The 20,193-nt window shown below is 38.9% G+C and overlaps 1 protein-coding gene across 4 annotated transcripts in view; it reads right to left on the reverse strand.

The window, feature by feature from the left end:
* Nucleotides 1–20,193, reverse strand: part of hyd (E3 ubiquitin-protein ligase hyd) — a 544,651-nt gene that overhangs the window by 154,395 nt on the left and 370,063 nt on the right. For all 4 annotated transcript variants that reach the window (XM_067158035.2, XM_067158036.2, XM_067158034.2 and 1 more), the window contains exons 29-31: nucleotides 7,695–7,786; nucleotides 2,223–2,491; nucleotides 87–510 (exon numbers count right to left, since the gene is read on the reverse strand). In XM_067158035.2, coding sequence (XP_067014136.2) covers nucleotides 87–510; nucleotides 2,223–2,491; nucleotides 7,695–7,786 — 785 coding nt within the window. The remainder of the gene's footprint in view (nucleotides 1–86; nucleotides 511–2,222; nucleotides 2,492–7,694; nucleotides 7,787–20,193) is intronic.

Genomic DNA, 20,193 nt, shown 5'->3' on the forward strand with positions numbered 1-20,193 from the left:
TGAGGTGTAAAAGCCCCCGAGGAGACATCCAAATGCACACCCACTCGAGGGTTAAATAAGAAAATAAATAATTAACTCGTGCATACCTTCTCTTTCTCGAGTAGTCCTAGGCGTATCTACAGCTCCGTTTGTCGCAAATCCAACAATCCTCGTATTGGTGTTCGTCGTTGCAGTTGTGGAAGACACTGCTCGATGACTTCCACTGCTGGTGCCTGATCGAGCCACACCAGAACCACCTGAAGTATTGGCAGGCACGCCACTGCCTCCACCACTAGTGTTACTGTTCCCGCCACCCAAGACAGAGAGCGAGAGAGCAGCCGAGCCCAGCAACCCACTCAGTCCACCAGCCACACCCAGACCCAATCCGGCGGCCTGGTGCAGAGGGTGAGCAGGGTGGGTTGGATCTGACGAGTGGGTCAGCGAGGCTCCAAACCGCAGCTGAGCCTCTGTCGAGTCCATGACAGTCAGAAGCCAATCCCATGTTGGCTTAAGGTGATACTCTAGATACAGCTGTCCAGACAACATAAAAATGGTCAAACTCTATCAGTATATCATAGTTGTTTAATGAACCATGCTGAAACTCGAACAATGATTGCTATCAATTAGCTAATAGTAAATAGAATTACTACTTCTGTCCACACAATGCACTTGATGGCAATAAGGGGAAAGGGTAGCTTCAATAACCTTTCAAGCTGGTATTTGAATGCTGCACCAATCTGTCTACAGGCGGTAATTAAATTTGATGTACATTCAGCAAGTACCACACAATTTCTTGATACATAACTCAATAAAAAATTTCAGGACAACCTAACAGAACTTCAGATCATAAAGTAGTGCAGTATACTAGAATGTCTGATAAATCATTCCCTTGTGGTAATGGCCTAAGTATAAATGTTAGGGTACACATCCCACTCACACACAAAAATAGATTCAGACACTTCATAATTTACACTAGACACAACAAAGTGTCTTTCTAGTCCAGACATTATAGGTCTAACTTTGAGTGGAAATATTTAAAACAAGTTTTCATACAATGTCTTAACCTGCAATTTGGGACACCAGTAGTGTGCCTCTCTTCCTAGTTTTTCTCTTTAGCAAAGGAAATTCCTCCAACAGCCATTAAAGCATAATCCCAGAATTATTATTTCTGTATGAAAGATCACAAACTCCAGAACCCACAAGAACAGAGGATGATCCAGTCACTGTAATTTCCGATCTGCTCTGTGGTAAAAAATCACCCCAGAGAAGAAGGCTGGAGTAGCTGAATATGATATTTAAATTTTTTTTTATTGAAGAGCAGCTCATTGGATACACAACAGGGCACATTCTGACAGTGTACACAGCTCAAATGTCATCAAATCCAGCACTACCAGTAACTATCCAAAGATGGCAAGAAAGAGTAACCTTGAATATTGCATATTTAGGACAGCAGGCTCAGGAGAATGTATAACCAAGTAGGGGTGGTTGTACTCTTTTTGAGGGGACAGCTCTGGCTATGGATCCTCTGTTACTGTGAGAGTAGAAATTACAATGCTTTCATTAGCACATCTGCTGACTGTAGGAAACACTCTAGCAAGCCCTACCTTCCTGCCTTTCAAGAAACAGACTAGCACCACTGCGTTTGAACTTGCAAACTCAGAACTGGATCAAAGTTGTTTAATGCAGGGGAACCCCTGCCTACGTGTAAATTATTTCATAATGCTCTCACAGGAAAAATAATTGGGTGGTTTTGCATTGCTCATGCCTTGAATACTGCTAATTCATCTTTCGAAGGGCAAAAGGATGCGCTTGCTTCCAAAATAAGTCTTTAAAAACAAGGATGCCACTGACGTCAGCTCCACTGTATCCCTCGGATTAAGTTACTTTGGAAGGAAGCAGACTCCTTCTTCAAAATGTGATCAATTTTAGAACTATAAATCAGAAATAGATTTTCTTCCAGAATTTGTAGAAAATAACTGGATTATTTTGGTCATGTTATGCATCAAACTAACGGCCCTGAAGGCTTGCTGTTCTTGGAAAGGTAACTGGGAAATGGCTGAGAGGATGGAGACCTACATAATGGTTGGATCAACTGCTCTCACTGAATGATCCGAGCCTATATGAAGCCATATTAGTAGCCCTTGCATAATTTTTGCTCGAAGTTAAAATTCTGACCAAGAGGAGAAAATATTAGGCACGAAGTAAGCACAAACATAGTAACAGAAATTACAACTTCATCCCACCTGTAAATTGATGGATTCTTGATAGGATATGTCCAATGTCCTAGCCAGAGCTGGAGCCAATGCATGATAATCTTGCAGCATAGTGAGGAGGTCAGCAATCTGTCGTACCACGATACCAAAAGCTCGAGCCAAGCAACTTGCAGTGGTAGCCATAGTCACTGGTTCTTGACTTGCTGCAGCCGCAGCAACGGCAGCGGTAGCTGTCGTTGATCGTCGTAGTGATGAAGGGTCAATAAACACCAGACTGCTACTACCTGCAACACGCACACCTACCGCCAAACTCGGCACGTTAGAATTGATACGTCGCAAGAGGACGCCATCAAATCACATCTTACCTAGGTTCTAAGCTTGTTTTAGGAGGGTAAACAGAGTAGATCAGGTAATGATTTGGAAGGGTATTTAATAGAAACTCACCAACTTATCTATACGTATTATAAAATTAAGTCCCCTCTATGTGCAAGCTAATCTTGCGAACTAATGAATGGAGTATGATGCAGTTTTCATCACCGTACAGAGTACTTAACACGGGAGACTTAGAAATTTAAAGGTAGCCACTTAGTAGTAATTTTAGTTAAAAAAAAAAAAAAAAAAAAAAAGTCATCCAAGCATTTTCTTGGTTTATGCTGCCTAAACTGTGAATGATAGACCTCAGGTATGTTTGGAAAAACAGTTGAGTATAAAAAAAAAAGCTCTACAGAAAAGTCCATGGCAATATACACATATCTCTAAAAGGTAGCCACCAATTAAACATTTTTATGTTATAGCTGGCATAAAAAGAGCACCCAACCAACCTTAATATTAGAAACCTTACTTTGACATTAATTGCACAACCCTTACCAAAATAAACCCATCTACATCAATAATGTTAGTAAGATAAAAATACCCTTTATACTATGCAATTTGCACATATGGTTTGAAAGTTATCATAGTGTAAGTCAAAGCGCAGATATGGTTTGTATATCCCACGAGGAGGAAGGAGTTTTTGCTATTTGCTTTACGTCGCACTGACACAAATAGGTCTTATGGCGACGATGGGATAGGAAAGGCCTAGGAGTTGGAAGGAAGCGGCCATGGCCTTAATTATGGTACAGGCCTAGCATTTGCCTGGTGTGAAAATGGGAAACCACGGAAAACCATCTTCAAGGCTGCCGACAGTGGGACTCGAACCCACTATCTCCCGATTACTGGATACTGGCCGCACTTAAGCGACTGCAGCTATCGAGCTCGGTGGAGGAAGGAGTGATCCACCAGGCAAGCTATGTACATACATATGAAGGTAGATCAAATATTAACAGGATTTTTGTTCCTCAACATCAACAGTTGGCAGGACTGGCTGCTATGCTTAGGCAGGACCGTTAGGAGTGGAGAGAACATGCTGTTAGATATTTCCCACCATTTCATCAGTAATGCTCACGATGTCGGAGCAACAGGTGCACCCTTCCATTGCGCAACGCATAATTATAAAATTTCTTGCTCAGAAAGGAGTTACACCGGCTGAAATTTGCCACAGATTGACTGCACAGTTTGGTGATCAAACATTGCCAAGGATGCGTGTATTTGCCTGTCATAAAAAGTTCAAGGACGAGAACATGTGGAAAATCAACAACACGGTTGCCGTTCTAGGATCAGCATTACAGACGAAAACATTGGTGCAGTTAAAGACATTGACGACGATCGACAGTATCAGAAATTGCAGAACAAGTCCGAATCAGTTATGGGAGCTGTCAAACAATCATCATAAATACCTACAGTTCCGTAAAGTGTGTTCCAGATGGGACCCTCCCCCTTTGACCGAAAATCTGAAGTTGAGACGTTTGGAGGTATGTCCGAGGCTTACAGCTAGGTTTGCGGAAGAAGGTGATGAATTTTTAAGTCGGATGGTCACCTGCGACGAAACATGGGTCCATCACTACACTCCCGAATCCAAAACAAGCCAATAAGGAGTGGTGGAGGAAAGGGGAGGCAGTACCAGTGAAAGCCACGACTCGACTGTCAGCTGGCAAGGTTCTTGCAACCGCTTCTTCGATCGGCGAGGCATTTTGTTGATTAATTTTTTGCATGAGCGATGCACAATCAATGCTGCTTACTACTGCGAGCCGTTGAACAAGGTGAGGTTTGCATATCGCCGCAAAAGACGAGACCAGCCGATTTGACAGGTCATCCTCCTCCACGACAATGCGTGACTCCATACTGCAGCTCGGTCTGTCTCCAATCTACAGGAAATGCACTGGTCTACACTAGACCATCCTCCTTACAGCCCTGCGATTTCCATTTGTTCGGACTGCTTAAAGAAGCTCTAGGAGGGCAACAATTTGAAGATGACTAGTGTAGAAGACTTCGAGCGCTACTGGCTTGTGAAACGACCCTGTTCTTTTTATGATGAGGGATAAAAAAGCTGCCCATACTCTGGGACAAATGTATTTCCAAAGCAGGAAACTATGTGTAAAAATAAATTGTAATTGCCTTGTGTTTTTCAATAAATGAATTTAAATAAAAATAAATTCACGTTTATATTTAATTTCCCCTCGTACATACATACATACATACTACATCAGGAGGGAAAACAACTGAAGTCGTCTACAAAGAAATCAAATAGGTTCCATACAAAGCCAGGGTGGGTTGCTAATTTACGGTAAAACCTACTTGAGGACAAATTCTAAAAATGTAAATTTTTTGTTTCACAGCACTGACAATTTCAATAAATCAAAATTTCTACTTTCACGAGGCTTAGGAGAGCAACTACGATATGGCTGATGGTTGTTTTCATAATCAAAGGCAGCGGACTGCTTTTGAAGCCCCTCTTCATTGCCGACACACCACAGTGTGAACGATTGGTCCCCACCCTATTAAGACGAGCCCATGGATGATAGGGTAGGTCAAACCCTAAGGACATACGAATCCTGCTTTTTGCTGTGTTAATAAACCTGGCCATATTCGGTTCTATTTCATCCGTATCGGAATCCTGTGAAACAGGGCTATTGATAGGTCCGCCTTGTCAATACAATTACATATTTATTTAACTTATTTAAGGCATATTATGGCCCAGTTTCTCCAATGAAAGTTAAGTGTTAACACTGCTATTAAGTAGACTTGACATACAATTTAACAAAAGGGTCATCTAATCAAGAATTAACGTTAACGAACTGTTAATATTTAATTAACATAGCACTAGCCCTGTCTTACACCTCTGTAACAGCTGTTAAAATTGCAAAATAGTAGCACCAAGAAGTCGTAAGTTTGAAGCTTTACTGCTGTACGCAGACTATAAACTGAAGAAAGCAAAAGATGAAATGAAGTGGTGTATGGCTTTTAGTACCGGGAGTGTGCGAAGACATGTTTGGCTCGCCAAGTGCAGGTCTTTCTATTTGACGCCTGTGGGTAACCTGCGCGTCGTGATGAGGATGAAATGATGATTAAGACAACACACACACCCAGCTCCCGGGCCAGAGAAATTATCTCAAATATTATTATAATATTTATAGATCCACCTGTTCAATACAATACAATATAATCCACTATTTCATGTTGTTAAAATTTATACATAATACATAAAAGTCATAGGTACATGCTTCACCCTTTTTTTACGGGCATCATCAGCCTATATCAATCTTAAAAATTAATGGATATGGAACCTTTCTAATCTTATAAACTACAGAGTAAAATGTTACACAATTATTTCATAAAATGTTATACTATAACATCTATAATAATGATATTGCACAGGAAGTATGTTAAAAATACTGTGAATTAAGTTTTTGAAAATTAAATTAAAACGCGGTTAATCATGAATATTTGAGCGTTTAAAACCAAAATGGACCCTCTTCTTATACATCATTAAGACTGTGACGTCCTTGAGTGTAAGGACAATCATCCAAGGGGGATGTTTGTTCCATTTCCATAGCACGAGTTCAAGATAGTAAAATCGCTGTCAGTTATTTAAAACAGAAGTGTGAACGTATCAAATATGTTAAAATATGTACGGTTGATTTATCTGAAAGTCATAGAAAAGAAAATGGGACTTCTTGTGGAGACGTTGCTAATGATAAAATGTTGTGTCAAAGCTAGCTGATGTCAGTAATTATGTTAGTATGGTAATCAATTGGATCCAAATATTATAATAATATTTGAGATGTACGTCAACTTCAATACGGAACCAAAATGAGTTACTTGTAACCAAAGGCCAGCACGCTAACTATTTAGCCATGGAGCTGGACAGCACAGGATGACACATACTAAAAGAAAACAAATTCAGAAAAATGCTTTCTACAAAGATACCTAAATTACCAAAGCCATAATAAACAAGATACTAGAAGAAATTGAATATAGGTTAGAGTTCCCCACAGAATGAAACATATTTGTGTCTCCAGAGCAGCAGTTTCTTATAGTTCTTATTATGCTTCAGACTCTTTTCATGTAACCTAACTGTAGGTGACTATGTTCAGAGTGTAAGACAAAAGAGTGCAAAGAGTTCCTGCTGCATTGCAGCATTGGCAAGGCATTACATTATTTTTCCTGCAGTAAAATAATGCCCAAAAATCATTGAAGATTAAATCATCACATTTTCCCAGTGTTGTAAGAGCCTTAGATTGCTCTCATTTTACAATATATTAAATGTTGTCATAACCATCCGTTCTTTTTATTTTTCAAGCACACATACATACTTTCAAATTAAATCCATATTATTGTCTCGTATTCATTATAATACTACTTCTGTTGCCACTTATCGCATATGTTTATGTTTTACTGGTCTCTGCTAACCATAAACTATAATAATGCCAACCAAGTGTAACAAAATACAATCCCAATATACCACTCTGAGCAGTTTATATTAACAAACAAAGCACACTCGCTGACAAATGCATTCAAAAATTTCATGGAAACACATTAATTTGTCTTTTCCAATTGTTTCATAACAAATGTTGGAAATATGTTTATGGAACAGAAATTTTGACTGAAGTGTTAAATTAATTACAATTGTTAGTTAACATTTTTGAGTAAAATTTAACAGAGTTGAAGAAACCAGGTCTTATGTTAGAAAATAAGCTGTTGTCATACACTGCAATGTAGTTAGTATCAGTTTTTCTATGATCCTGACACTTCCCATGGGAAAGAAAGGTTTAACAGGAACTTGAGCAATAATATAATGGAAATCTTTCAAAATCTATTACCTTTTCCACTCTGTTCAACTCAGGATTGATGAACATTAGCCATTTTGACTTCATTTAAAATCAGGAACAATGTGTCACAAAGAAATATTAGTTGATATAGAAATATTGCTTTAGTCTCTGAAACTTTTTGAATAAACTAATTGCTTTAAAAAATCTGGAGTTAGTATGCCACCTATTAATTCTTGTTCATGCTGAAAGGAACTTAGCTTATTTCAGATACCTTACCACTACTGCCTTCACCGTCAAGAGCACAGAAAGTAACATTAAAAAAATATAATTAAAATTGGACAGGCACCTCCCCTACCTCCGGCGCGGGCCCCAGTCTCCCGGCTTCGTATGGCCCACTGCATTGACTGAGGAGCGAGATTGTTACGATTTCCATGTCCCGTGTTGCTACTGAAAGAAAAACAGAAACCATCATTCAATTATACGTTGCAAGGGGACTTCATCTGCTTTATATCAGAATGTTTATAGAAGACAGGAAACAAGAGGGAACATGTATTCATGTTTGTCCATTTTATTACTCCCTCTACCTAAACCAAATAAAATAATAAGCGAGTTATTCCACCTTTTCAATACAAATTAAATAGTGTTTATTAAATAAACATTTAATGGGACTAGTTTCGACCTATTCAAAGGTCATCTTCAGCCATATCGCGTGTAGAACAAAGCATATGTAACACAGTTGTTTTAAAGATGGTCTTAAAATATTTAAGTTTGACACTATGAAGAATTGTTTATAGAATTTCCTGAAAACACATTCAGTTAGCTGTAGAAAAATACGAGAAGAAGCCTTAAAATATTCTTTGTAGTACTCAAGGACCCAGTGTACTCATCCTCCTTTGCAGTTTCCAATCTTTAATGCACTGTATATTACCAACGGTAGAGATAACACAGAACAGTCCGCAAGATATCAAGGGACGGTGATGCAAGTACTGTGTAGCAACCTGGACAAACTTACCCTGTCAGAGTGAATGCACTAGTTCAAGATTTTCGGGTTTGAAGCAAGTTAAAATCAGTAATTGTGAGTGTTATTCATTTATTTCTTCTTTCAACATGAGTAGATGGATAATGATATTTGCTTTACATCCCACTAACTACTTTTACGGTTTTCAGAGACACCGAGGTGCCGGAATTTAGTCCCGCAGGAGTTTTTGCATGCCAGGAAATCTACAGACACGAAGCTGACATATTTGAGCACCTTCAAATACCACTGGACTGAGTCAGGATTGAACCTACCAAGAGTGGAAAGATATATGCTTTGTTTGACTGCAGTAATAATCATTTTCTTTTTAAAATTTGTTTTACATCGCACCGTCACAGATATGTCTTATGACAACAATGGGATAGGAAAGTACTAGGAGTACAAAGGAAGCGGCCGTGGTCTTAATTAAGGCACAGCCCCAGCATTTGCCTGGCGTGAAAATGGGAAACTACGGAAAACCATCTTCAGGGCTGCCGACAGTGGGATTCGAAGCCACTATGTCCCGGATGCAAGCTCAGAGCTGCGCGCCCCTAACCGTACGGCCAACTCGCCTAGCAATTGTGAGAAAAATTTGCAGTCTATCTTTAGTTTCCCTTATGTCAAGAATATGTATGTAGAGACTGTATTTACTGAATCTTTTTTTTTTTTGAAACGATACATGTCAAGATTTTGGCAAAATTGAGTTAAGGCAAGTAATACAGTCTTTAAGTATAGATCTATCGTTTTCTGCAGACACTACACACGTCACTGCATTGCTTTATCCGGTAGCTCTGCCTGGTAATAATAGTTTGTTGGAGAAACTGCACTTGTCACCGACATGTGCATTTTATCCGTAAAATGAACTGGCTTGCTGTATCCAATCGGCAGTTCCACGCATCCAGCTGGCAGACATTGCAGTAGCAGAATTACTTGTACACAAAAGGAGGGCAAAAAAATTTACTCCAAAATGAAATTCGTCAAAGAGAAATGCTTGGAAGACCATTCAATTGCTGCTATTACATTTGATTTTATGCAAAATTTGCCCATGCCAGATATCCCTGTGCAGGATATTTTTTACTTCCGTCAGTTAACAGTGAATATATTTAGCGTCACATCACTGGGTCCTAATAAAAAGAAGTTTTATACATATCATGAAGGGCAAGGACATAAAGGTACGAATGAGGTTGTCTCTTTTCTTTTGGACTTCATTAACCCCTCAGCGCCGACCTCTATACGTTGTATAGACCCATACATGGTTTCACATTTACGGCTATAGCGCGAAGAGTTTTGGAGTTACTGATATGCAAATTGTTTTGTTTCCAAGAAGACAGTTTCGGGTTTATCAGTGTTGTAAATAAGAATTGAAAAATCGTTATAATGTAGTTGCTTTTGCAAGGATAATTATTTGTCAAATAAGTCTGAGCACTAATCTCTTGCTTTTTTTGAAGTCTGTTTGCTTCATTCTTTCCCACAGAATAAAATAAAGAAATGATGATCTGAGAAGTTTGTCTTTTCATGTGATGTTCTTTGCTCTAGTTTTACATTGAGAGTGCGGTTTATTTATTATATTTGTAGTTATTTCTCGGCTTGTAATATTTTCGTAACTCTCCACGAGCGCACTGTGCTGCTTTCTGTCATATGATATGAGAACCAGTTGTTCATGGTATATATCGCGCTTGAAAGACGATATCTCAACCTTTTATCTGAAATATGTCATGAATGTTATTCCCCTCATTCAGTTTCGTCCTGCTGCTTTCGGCCTCACTGCAGCTTCATCAGTCCGCGCTCAGCCGTGGTTTGACTGACAGTAACGTGCTTGAAATACTGTATAATTCAGATGAAAGTTTAGTTGGAAGTAGTAGTGGCAGTATAAGCAGCAGTGATAATGAAATAGATGATGTAGCAGAGTGACGATGAGGAGGAAACAGTACTTGGAAATTTCGTGTAGGAGACTATAGATAATTATACAGGTCAAAGAGGAGTTTTCAACGGTGAATTCTGATTGCTAAATTCTCTAATAATACTCACACAGGTCACAGAGCCAAATATTGAGCAATTACCTTATCGGGTTCAGCTGGTGAAAGGTTTGTTTACAAAATACGCTCGGGAGGGAGGGGAACGAAATATTCAAGGCCGGCGCGCATCAGATAATACAGTTCCAAGGTTGCAGGAAATTAGCACCCAAGAGTTGGAAATCAAAACCTCAGAGACAATGATGTATCCTGTGTTCAAAACACGGCGAAAAGAAGACGTCAGTGTACTGCTGCCAGGAGTGTGACTTGAGTCCCTGTCTCAAAGAGTGCTTCGAACTCTATCACACGGAACTAAATTACTACGGAAATGTGAAATAATTATGTAATTATCTGCATGTACATAGTTCTGTCATAAGGAATTCCAAATTTCGTGAAAATCGGGCTACTCTTATACTTGTAGTAACGCTTTAAGTGAATCGATGTATTTCAGTCGCGCGTAGTTGAAATCTCATCCGGCCGCGGGGTAGGAAGCTATTTAAATGGCTGCGACGCTGAGGAGTTAACAATGCCTAATTCGGTGCAACACCTCCATGTTTTTTCAGACTCTTGCCCTGGACAAAATCGTAACCACACGGTCATACGATTTTTCTTAGCTTTGGTGACTATGGGCAGATTTCAGACAATCAGTATTTTCCTTTAAGAGGACACTCTTATTTACCCAATGACAGGCATTTTACTGCAATAAAAGGTGTGGTAAGGAAAAATGACAAAATTTACGTTCCCAAAGATTATACAGAGATGATTGTACTATCCACAAGTCAAAGAAAGTTTACAGTTAAAATGGGTGAATCCAAAGACATTATTGACTTCAAATATTGGTGGCCTTCATTCTTTAAAGGAATTGCCTATCTGTGGAATCAATGAATCGCTGACTTCCACGAGACCAAAAACAATCGTTCCAGATATCGTTCTTCAGTCACTTCACATACTCAAGTGAAATGCTGAATACTGTTCAAGCTCGAGATTTCATTGACGGTCTAGTGGTACATATGTTCAATCTAGGTATCAGGAATTCAATGAGTGCCATAACGTTCCCTACAAAGTTAGCATATCCAGGAAAAAGACTGCCTATTCAGGAGAAGAAAATACAGGATATAAGGAAAACAATGCAGTATATTCCAGAAGAGCATCTTGATTTCTACAATGAGATTATTAATTGGCCAGTTACCAAAGATAATGTGTTCGGTGATGACTAGAATGAATACTGACCAAACACTTTTATAAAAAAGCGAAAATAAAGATATTTTGTAACAAATTAATTTTTCAAAAATCAGATCAAAAATTAGATGGATGGCTTTTCCGGCGTTTGCTCTATTAACCAGCGTTTCGTCTTAGGTCTGACACTAGACTCTTCAGAGTGGGATGTGTCAGACCCTACCCACTGACGCTGGGGTGTATGCAGGTGAACCTATCAGAAGCCTATTTATGAAGCACAGTCCGATAACTGCATACGGGATATAAAACTCCACAATGGAATTAATGCCCGCCTAGCAATTCCAAATGGAAATTCTAAGTTCCCATGGAGGGAATTAGATTCTTTTCCACCAATAGAGCATATCAAAAATCAGATCAAAAATTAGATGGATGGCTTTTCCGGCGTTTGCTCTGTCTAGTGTCAGACCTAAGACGAAACGCTGGTTAATAGAGCAAACGCCGGAAAAGCCATCCATCTAATTTTTGATCTGATTTTTGATATGCTCTATTGGTGGAAAAGAATCTAATTCCCTCCATGGGAACTTAGAATTTCCATTTAAAACAGCACATGTCAAGGGGATATAATTTCCGACAAACCTAAACTACTGCAATATTAATACCTTTATTTTTCAATAAAAACATAGATTTCAATGTCCTCTAACTATAAAACACACTGTTTTTACAATGTGTATATTGTTTAACGTTCCTGTACGTTTTAGATCTCCAAACTAAGATTTAATGACATGTGCTGGTTCAGAAAAAAAAAAAAAAAATCATATACATTCTACCCATGACGAAGACATTTCTACAGTAATTCCTACACTTCAGAGGTATGATAACAAGAGGATCTCACGACAAGTGGACAATAGTGCACACGGAAGATTCTAAACCATGAACTTGTAAGAACAAACTTTTTCTTAATGAGAACATACCAATATTCATAATACCATCCTCACTTCAGCTTTAAATGTATTTAATTACAATATGTAATGTCAGTTTTAGCAATCTACTAAAGATGATCCAATTAGAATCGAAACATGTATGGTTGTGAAGAATGTGAAATTTAAGTTTTTAAATTCACATTAACCATAAGGTATCGAATAAGGAAGTACTGTTGAACAATCATTGTTATAGTGATTCAAAGAATATTAGCTTAGCTGTCAATATGGAAACATGAAATTTATATTTTGTGGTCCAGTTATGCAATTTATATTCTAATTGGTTAAAAATATAGGGTAATATGCTTATTATATTTTATAGTACAACTGTTACGGTTGTGCTGCTGCTATCATGTAATTATCACTGTCACGATCTTGTTAACTGTTACTAGGTTATTACGGCAGTCTGCCACCATGTAGTGACAGTATGTTAGGGCGACCTTAAAGTTCAATGACAGAGTACAGGTTAAACATCAATATTACTGATAATAATAATAATAATAATAATAATAATAATAATAATAATAATAATATTAATAATTAAACACTTTTGTGCGCAGTGGAATATACGCCGTAGAGGATAGTAACAAGAGATACAATGAAACAAAAAGATAATTTCGATAATGAAAACAACACACTTTTACTGGAATAGATATACGTACGAGTACACAACCGACCAGCCATAACAAATATAATTCGATGGATAAGTAAAACAAATAATGAAAGTGATATAAAGTGTGTGTTTAGTGTAATTACTTTATATAGTTAATGCAGATCCTTAGATGTGCAAACACTCATGCCAAATTAAAAAGTCTCATGAATTTAACTGAATAAGTAACACAATTCAAAAGAATCAACAGTGAGATTGATCAAACGATAGTCGAGTTCTTTACAAATTACTCGTAAGTTTGAAATATCTAATATCATACAATCGTACAAAATTCCAAACAAGATGATTTTTTTTTTTGCTATTTGCTTTACGTCTTCAAATTGGAAGAACTTACACTAGAACAAGTGTGATCACGATGAGTGTTTATCATTCAACTCTTCATTTGTCTTGCAGCGATTCATGTCTTGCCTCAACTTTATAATTTTGACTGATGATGGTCTCTACCAAGACAAACTAGTTTACAATATATGTTACTTTTTTAAAATTACAATAAATGAGTATTGAATTTAGCTCTTGTTTTACATGATGATATAAAAAGTACCAGGTTGAAGGAGTCAGGGGAATCCTCCCCAATGAAACTGTCTGTCGAGAGATTGACCCAGTTACTAGCACGATGAAGAAAAGGGGCTCTGGTTAAGACGCAGCAGGTTGTTATGCTACTTAGGTTCCAGAACGGGTATTAAAAAAAGTAAATAAGTAAATAAATGCGATGTAAATATTTATCTTATACCAGTTGTATAGTATCATTTGAAGTAATTCCACATACTATATATCAGTTGAATATATTTGTAAGTAGTACAGGAGATATTATAAGTAGAATTTTGTGAACAATATAAATTTATTAAGGATGAGCTGTGTGTCTAATAGAAAGCATTGTTAGCGTAAATTGCATAATATTGTATTATAGGAAAATTTTCTTCTCTTGTTAATTTAATATTTAGTGCTTGACAATAATGTATTTCAGTGTACCATTTGCCACTGAGGTAGACACCTCATTTGCAAATAAAGAGATTTTGATTTGATTTGACATCTTACGATTACCAGAAAACAGGATTTTATGACAACTAGTGATGAGAAATCTGGGAAAGACGATGGGAGGGTATTTCATCAAAGAAATTCAAGAGGATTGCAAAACAGTTGGACTCAAAATTACAGATGCAGACAACAAGAATAAAATTACCACCCTTTTTTGAAACACAAATTTTCAACTGAAATAATACACAGAAAGCCTGTAGAGATTTCGGACAAATTAAAATCACTCCGATCACAACAAATCTGTACTGGGAGCAGAAGAAGGCTGTTTTTTAAAATTTCAATGCATTTGCGAGAGCAATTATAGATAAGTTTGAATTCTGGAAACCGCCTGCCTTCCTCACTTTATCTCAGTATTCCTTCAATGAGACATCACAAAAAGAAGGCCTTTCTATTACAGTGGAACCCTGATTCTCCGTTTTTGGAGGGACTATGGAAAAAAACGTACAACACAGGAAAACGGAAAATCCGGGAACGAATGAACCACCAACAATCTGGCTAAACGCCACAAAAAAAGAAATATGTATACTTATAATCTTACAAACACCTCTAAACCAAACCAAACTGCAGTCCCAATGGGCCTTCTGCCTACCGAGCAACTGCTGCTCGGTCTGAAGGCCTGCAGATTATGAGGTGACGCATGGCCAGTGTGATGAATCCTCCCGGCCGTTATTCCTGGTTCTCTAGACCGGGGTCACCATTACATAAAGCCTTAATTAAAGGTAATCATAGAATGAGTGTAACTGGAACCAGCCCTCATATCCAGGTAAAAATGCCTGACCTAGACAGAAATCGAACTCCCCCCCCCCGGGTGAGAGGCAGGCAAGTTACACCTCGGTCAGCTTCAAACATTACAGGTACGCGAAGTTTACATTCAGTTTTACCGGGGAAACTTCGTCAGTTTCCTCTGAAAACTTGTTTCAGTTCAGCAACTTGGATCAGCCTTGGCCCGTAACGCCAAGCCAAAGAACAATCGACCACAAGTAGATTTTAATTCTCTAATCTAATAAAATAAAGCACATTAGATACAAAAGCGCCCAATATGACGGCGAAATCCCCTTTTTTAAAAATCTTCCATTGCAATTTGGTCACTGGTATACTGTTCGTAGTCAGTTGATGGAAATCCTGTACCGCGTAAATTAGGCCTGCATTGACTTTTAAAGGTTATGCTTAATTCGAGAATATGGATTCGAATGTATCGATCCTCAAGTCCTCGAATGCATTATATTCCATTCTGCCCATCTCTAATCACAATTAAACTGGAAAGAGACAAAATATCATTAACACTTCCAAAATTACGGTTATTCGCGACCTTGAGCTCAGCTGGAAAGCACATTCGCTGTACAATGGAAAAATTCTAGTTCCCATGGAGGGAATTAGATATTTTTCACCAATAGAGCTTGTCAAAAACAGATCAGATGTACCTTGAACAACGCATAATCGTGGATTTAGCGTTGATGGGACTGAAATTACTGGACGGTTGATCCGGGAATCGTTTCTTCTAGGAATAGATGTGGGATTTATACAATGTGATTTAATTAGGATGTTCGCGGAACCATGTAATTTGAACGAATAATGCGCGAAAACGTAGTTTCCGGAATGTATAATCGAGGTTCTACTGTATAGTGAACAAGGAGATGAAGGATGATTGTGAAGTGGATAGAAGATCAGAGAGAAATGTGAGCATTAAGACAGGTATTGGGGCGAGCCTAGCCACAGTTGGATATGTAAATGCTCCCACCCGGACGTTGGCGATCACCACAGCTAATGCTTTTCTGTCTTCTGCAACGTGGTACAGTTATTCAATCCTCTGTGAACCAGTCCAGTCTTTAATATTGCTAAGGCAAGATGGTCGTCTTCTCCCACTTCCCTTTTGTCCTTAAATTCTTCCCTTTACAATAAGTTGCAGAACCTTGCATTTCTCGCCACGAGGTATATGGCCCCAAGTGCTTTTGCCGGTTACCAATAGTTTTCTTTTACTGTATTTCTGTTGTAGAACCTTTTCGCTGTCGACATGTTGAACCCAGGAGACTTTTAACATTCTTCTGTGTAGCCACATTTTGTAGGCTTCCAACTTCTTAACTATGTACTGTTTCAGAATCAATGTCTCGATACCACTGAGTAGGGTTGATCACACATAGCATTTGACCATGTGCTATCAGAGTTTTAAACTGAGAGCATCATTACATTACAAAGGTTTCAATCTGTTAAATGTGGTTCAAGTTATTTCTATACGGGTCTTCCAAATTGGGATCTAGGGTGCGAGTACTCCTGCAACCAAGAAACTTACATACTTGCCTACTTGTTGGACTGCTGTTTAAGTTTTAAAGTAACAGTCTTATTCTTTATCTTACTGAAAGTCATTAATTTTGACCTAGCTGAAATTACTAAATTCAGAAGAGAGAAGTGATGTACAAAAATGGAAACGAGAACTAGCCAGATTGACTACACTTCATCCCTGAAAGAAATAAGGAACTGCATAATCATAAATGGTGAATGTTTTGGCAAAACACAAATTACTAGTGGTAGACTACAATAAGGATGATTAAACAATCAAAGCAGAAGAATGAATGAAGAATGAAGGAGTGGGAAGTGGAAGAAGAGGCATGTAGAGCCGAGTTTACAGAAACAGTGTTAAAGGAAACCAGGCTACCAGGTGGTGTACAAGAATAGTGGGGAGATAAATATTACTACCTTGTTGAAGAGGAGTTACTAGGAAACAAATCACAAAAGGCACACCAGATGAGAAGCAGGCGTGATGGTGGAACGACAGCATTCAGTTGGAAGAGGAGGAAAAGGTAAGAACTGATTACAATATGGGATGAGAGAGACAACAGGGCTGTTAGCAGTTACGGGTGGAATGTTGGCTCCAGATCAGTAGGGTGGTGGTGGTGGCGCACCCTCCCACCTCCCGGCCACAATGCATGCCCTTTAGTTCGGAATTGTATCAAACAGCCTTTGGATCCTCTCCTAAGGCAAGTTTGTCCACAGTTGTTGCAACTGTCCCTCCAGATCCCACAGGTTGGTACTAGGATGGAGTCCCCTTCCAATGTCATCCCACATGTGTTCAATGATGAATAGGTCCGGGGATCTTGCTGGTCACGGGAGGACCTCAACATGCTCTAGGCAGTCCATAGATACAAGTGCTGTGTGTGAACGTGCATTATCTTGTTGGAACACTGTCCCAGGGTGCTGTGCCATAAGGGTAGGACGTGATGTATAGCTGTGCCGTCAAAGTCTGCCAAAGCACTATCAGAGGTGACAACACCATGAAGCCAGGGACTACGCCTGTGTCTTTATATCCACAATATGGGGAGGATCTGTCCTCTTCCCTCGATGCCGTCAAACCCGCAGACGATGGGCATCGGAGGTTATGGAGAAGTGGGAGTCATCACTGAACATGATGCGATGCCAGTCATCCTCTGTCCATGCCTCCCGGGCAAGGCACCACCTCAAACGCATTGGTGTTCTGGTGTTAATAGCAACAGATCAAGGCGGATTTAAATAAACTATTATAAATAGTTATATTATACATTTAGGACCCCAATTCGGCGAGTCGTTGAGACATTGTGCGGCAATTCCCAGGATGTTGCAGAGTCTCCAGTACATGTTCGCGGACGGCGGGTGCCGAAGTTATGGGTTCCCGCAAGCTTGGCACACGATACGACTGTCCATCCTCAGGGTGGTGTTTCTGACCCGAACCTGCACGTGATTAGGTGCCCTCACGTAACTATTGAGTCTAACATCGGGTCACTGTGACATGTGAATGGCCCACATGCCTGGCAATTGTATGATACGACCAACCAGCCTCACTCAGTCCCACAATGCGGCCTCTGTTAAATGCTGTCAATTGGTGGATAGGTGGTTAAACGTGTCTGTGAGGCATCGTGGGTGCTTCGTACTCTATGTAGTCCTCTCTGCATGTCTTGCGTAACTGTCTTACTCATAGCAGTTGACTGGTAACAACTTAACAACAGGACGGTGCCATCACGAGTGCACTCTGGCGGACGTTCTACACATTACATATCCTTGTAAATCTAATAATTTACATACAAATCAATGGTATGCATGTATGATAAAGATGTTGATTCCCATAGGGAACCTGAAATATTTGTTCCGAATTAGTAAATTTATAATACCAAAATAGTTGGTCCGCTATTGGACATAATGTTGGACCAACATATTGGTATTATAAATTTACTCATTTGGAACAAATATTTCAGGTTCTCTGTGGGAATCAACATCTTTATCATCTGATGGCCAGGCAGGCATCAATTTTTGAAAATGAGACGAAGTCTCTCATAGTGCATTGGCAGTGCCGGTAGTTCCAAGTAGCCTACGCAGTGACCTCCACGGTATGCACTAGTCAAGCGTCTTGGTAGGTGTGCTATTTACCAACTGATGAGCCCAACTTAGCACACTGGGGCGAAGCGCTGGCAACCAGGAATGAGTTAGCTAAAATATTTAAAATGTCCAATAGCGGACCAACTGTATTGGTATTACGCATGTATACCGAAATGGGATAATACTAGACCACTCCTTCCGAGGGCTTAACCGTTTTTGTTTTTTTTTGTTTTTGTTAGGCAGGGTATAAGTATGTCCAAAAAACAACTTATTGGATTGAAACTAGTCGGTGACCGAATCCTTTCTGCACGCTTTTATTCCGCTTGCACTAGTACAACCACTGTGCAGATCAATATCACAATGGAAGATGCAAATGAGGAAAAATACTTTTTATTCACAACTGTATATGTATGTGATGAAATGTCCAGCCACAATCTTTTGATTCTTATGGGCGACACAAATGCACTCCTTAATAATAACAGCGATGGTTCTGAACATATGGTTGGACCCTTTATATCTGCCCAACGTACAAACAATGGTAAACGTTTTAGACGTTTTGTAGCATGCATGACCTCCAAATCAATACTATTTTCTTCCAGCACAAAAATTATACACAAGAAGACCTGGTATTCACCTGATGGAAACACATTAAATAAGTTATACTTGTATCAATAACCAATGGAGTTTATCTCTACAAGATGTATGCATTTGCCGTCTTGCAGACGTTGGGCTGGATCATTACTTGGTCAGACCAAACTTGAAAATAAAAAGTTAAGTCTTAATAACATCAACTACGTACATGATCCTTTGCTGAGAAAAAACTGAAAAATGCAGTTGTAGATACATCAGTCTTTCATCTATACATATATAAAATCCGAGTGCTACAAGACTTGAACCACCCTGATGCTGAAGCATAGTTGGTTAAACTTAAGGATGCTTGCTGGTAAGACCAGTGCACAAGAAAACTGATGGACGTTGAAGAGTAACTCGTACGGAGTGCTAGATCGAAGATCAAACGGGTCCTAATTGATGCCAGAAAAGCCATTAAGCAACAGTGCAATCAAGCTAAAGATCCTGAAAAGCAACAAATAGCCCTGCACCAGACTGCCGAAGTGGATCACCAAGGCAAAAGAAGTTGCTGAACTGGCAAAATTGGTTGGAAAAAAAAAAAGCCAAAATATTGCTTCCCAAAATGAAAAGGAAACATTGTATCATATGACAAGAATGTACTGGCGCCTGCAGTTCTTCAAACAATCTGGTGGAAGATGGACATGATAAACTTCTGGGTTGAGTATTTTAAAGAAACATTAAACCAGCCATACCTGCCTAACATCTATAATTTTGCAAATGAAAGGCATATGCAAGATCTATTGGCAGACACAATGATGATTACAGAAATGGAAGTACTTGGAAGCGATGAAGCTGCTCAAATGTAAGAAGGCAGCTCTGGAAGAAATATCAGATTTATTCATTTTGTATGGCAAAATAAGGATACATAGGAAATTTAAATATTACAATAACTTATATACAGTATTTCTTCTTCTTTCTTCTTTTCTTTTCTAGCCTATTTCAATCCACTGCTGGATATAGGCCTCTTCCATATGTTTCCATCGTCTTCGGTCTTGAGC

The sequence above is a fragment of the Anabrus simplex genome, chromosome 14 (assembly GCF_040414725.1).
Source record: "Anabrus simplex isolate iqAnaSimp1 chromosome 14, ASM4041472v1, whole genome shotgun sequence".
NCBI classification, from domain to species: Eukaryota; Metazoa; Arthropoda; class Insecta; order Orthoptera; family Tettigoniidae; genus Anabrus; species Anabrus simplex.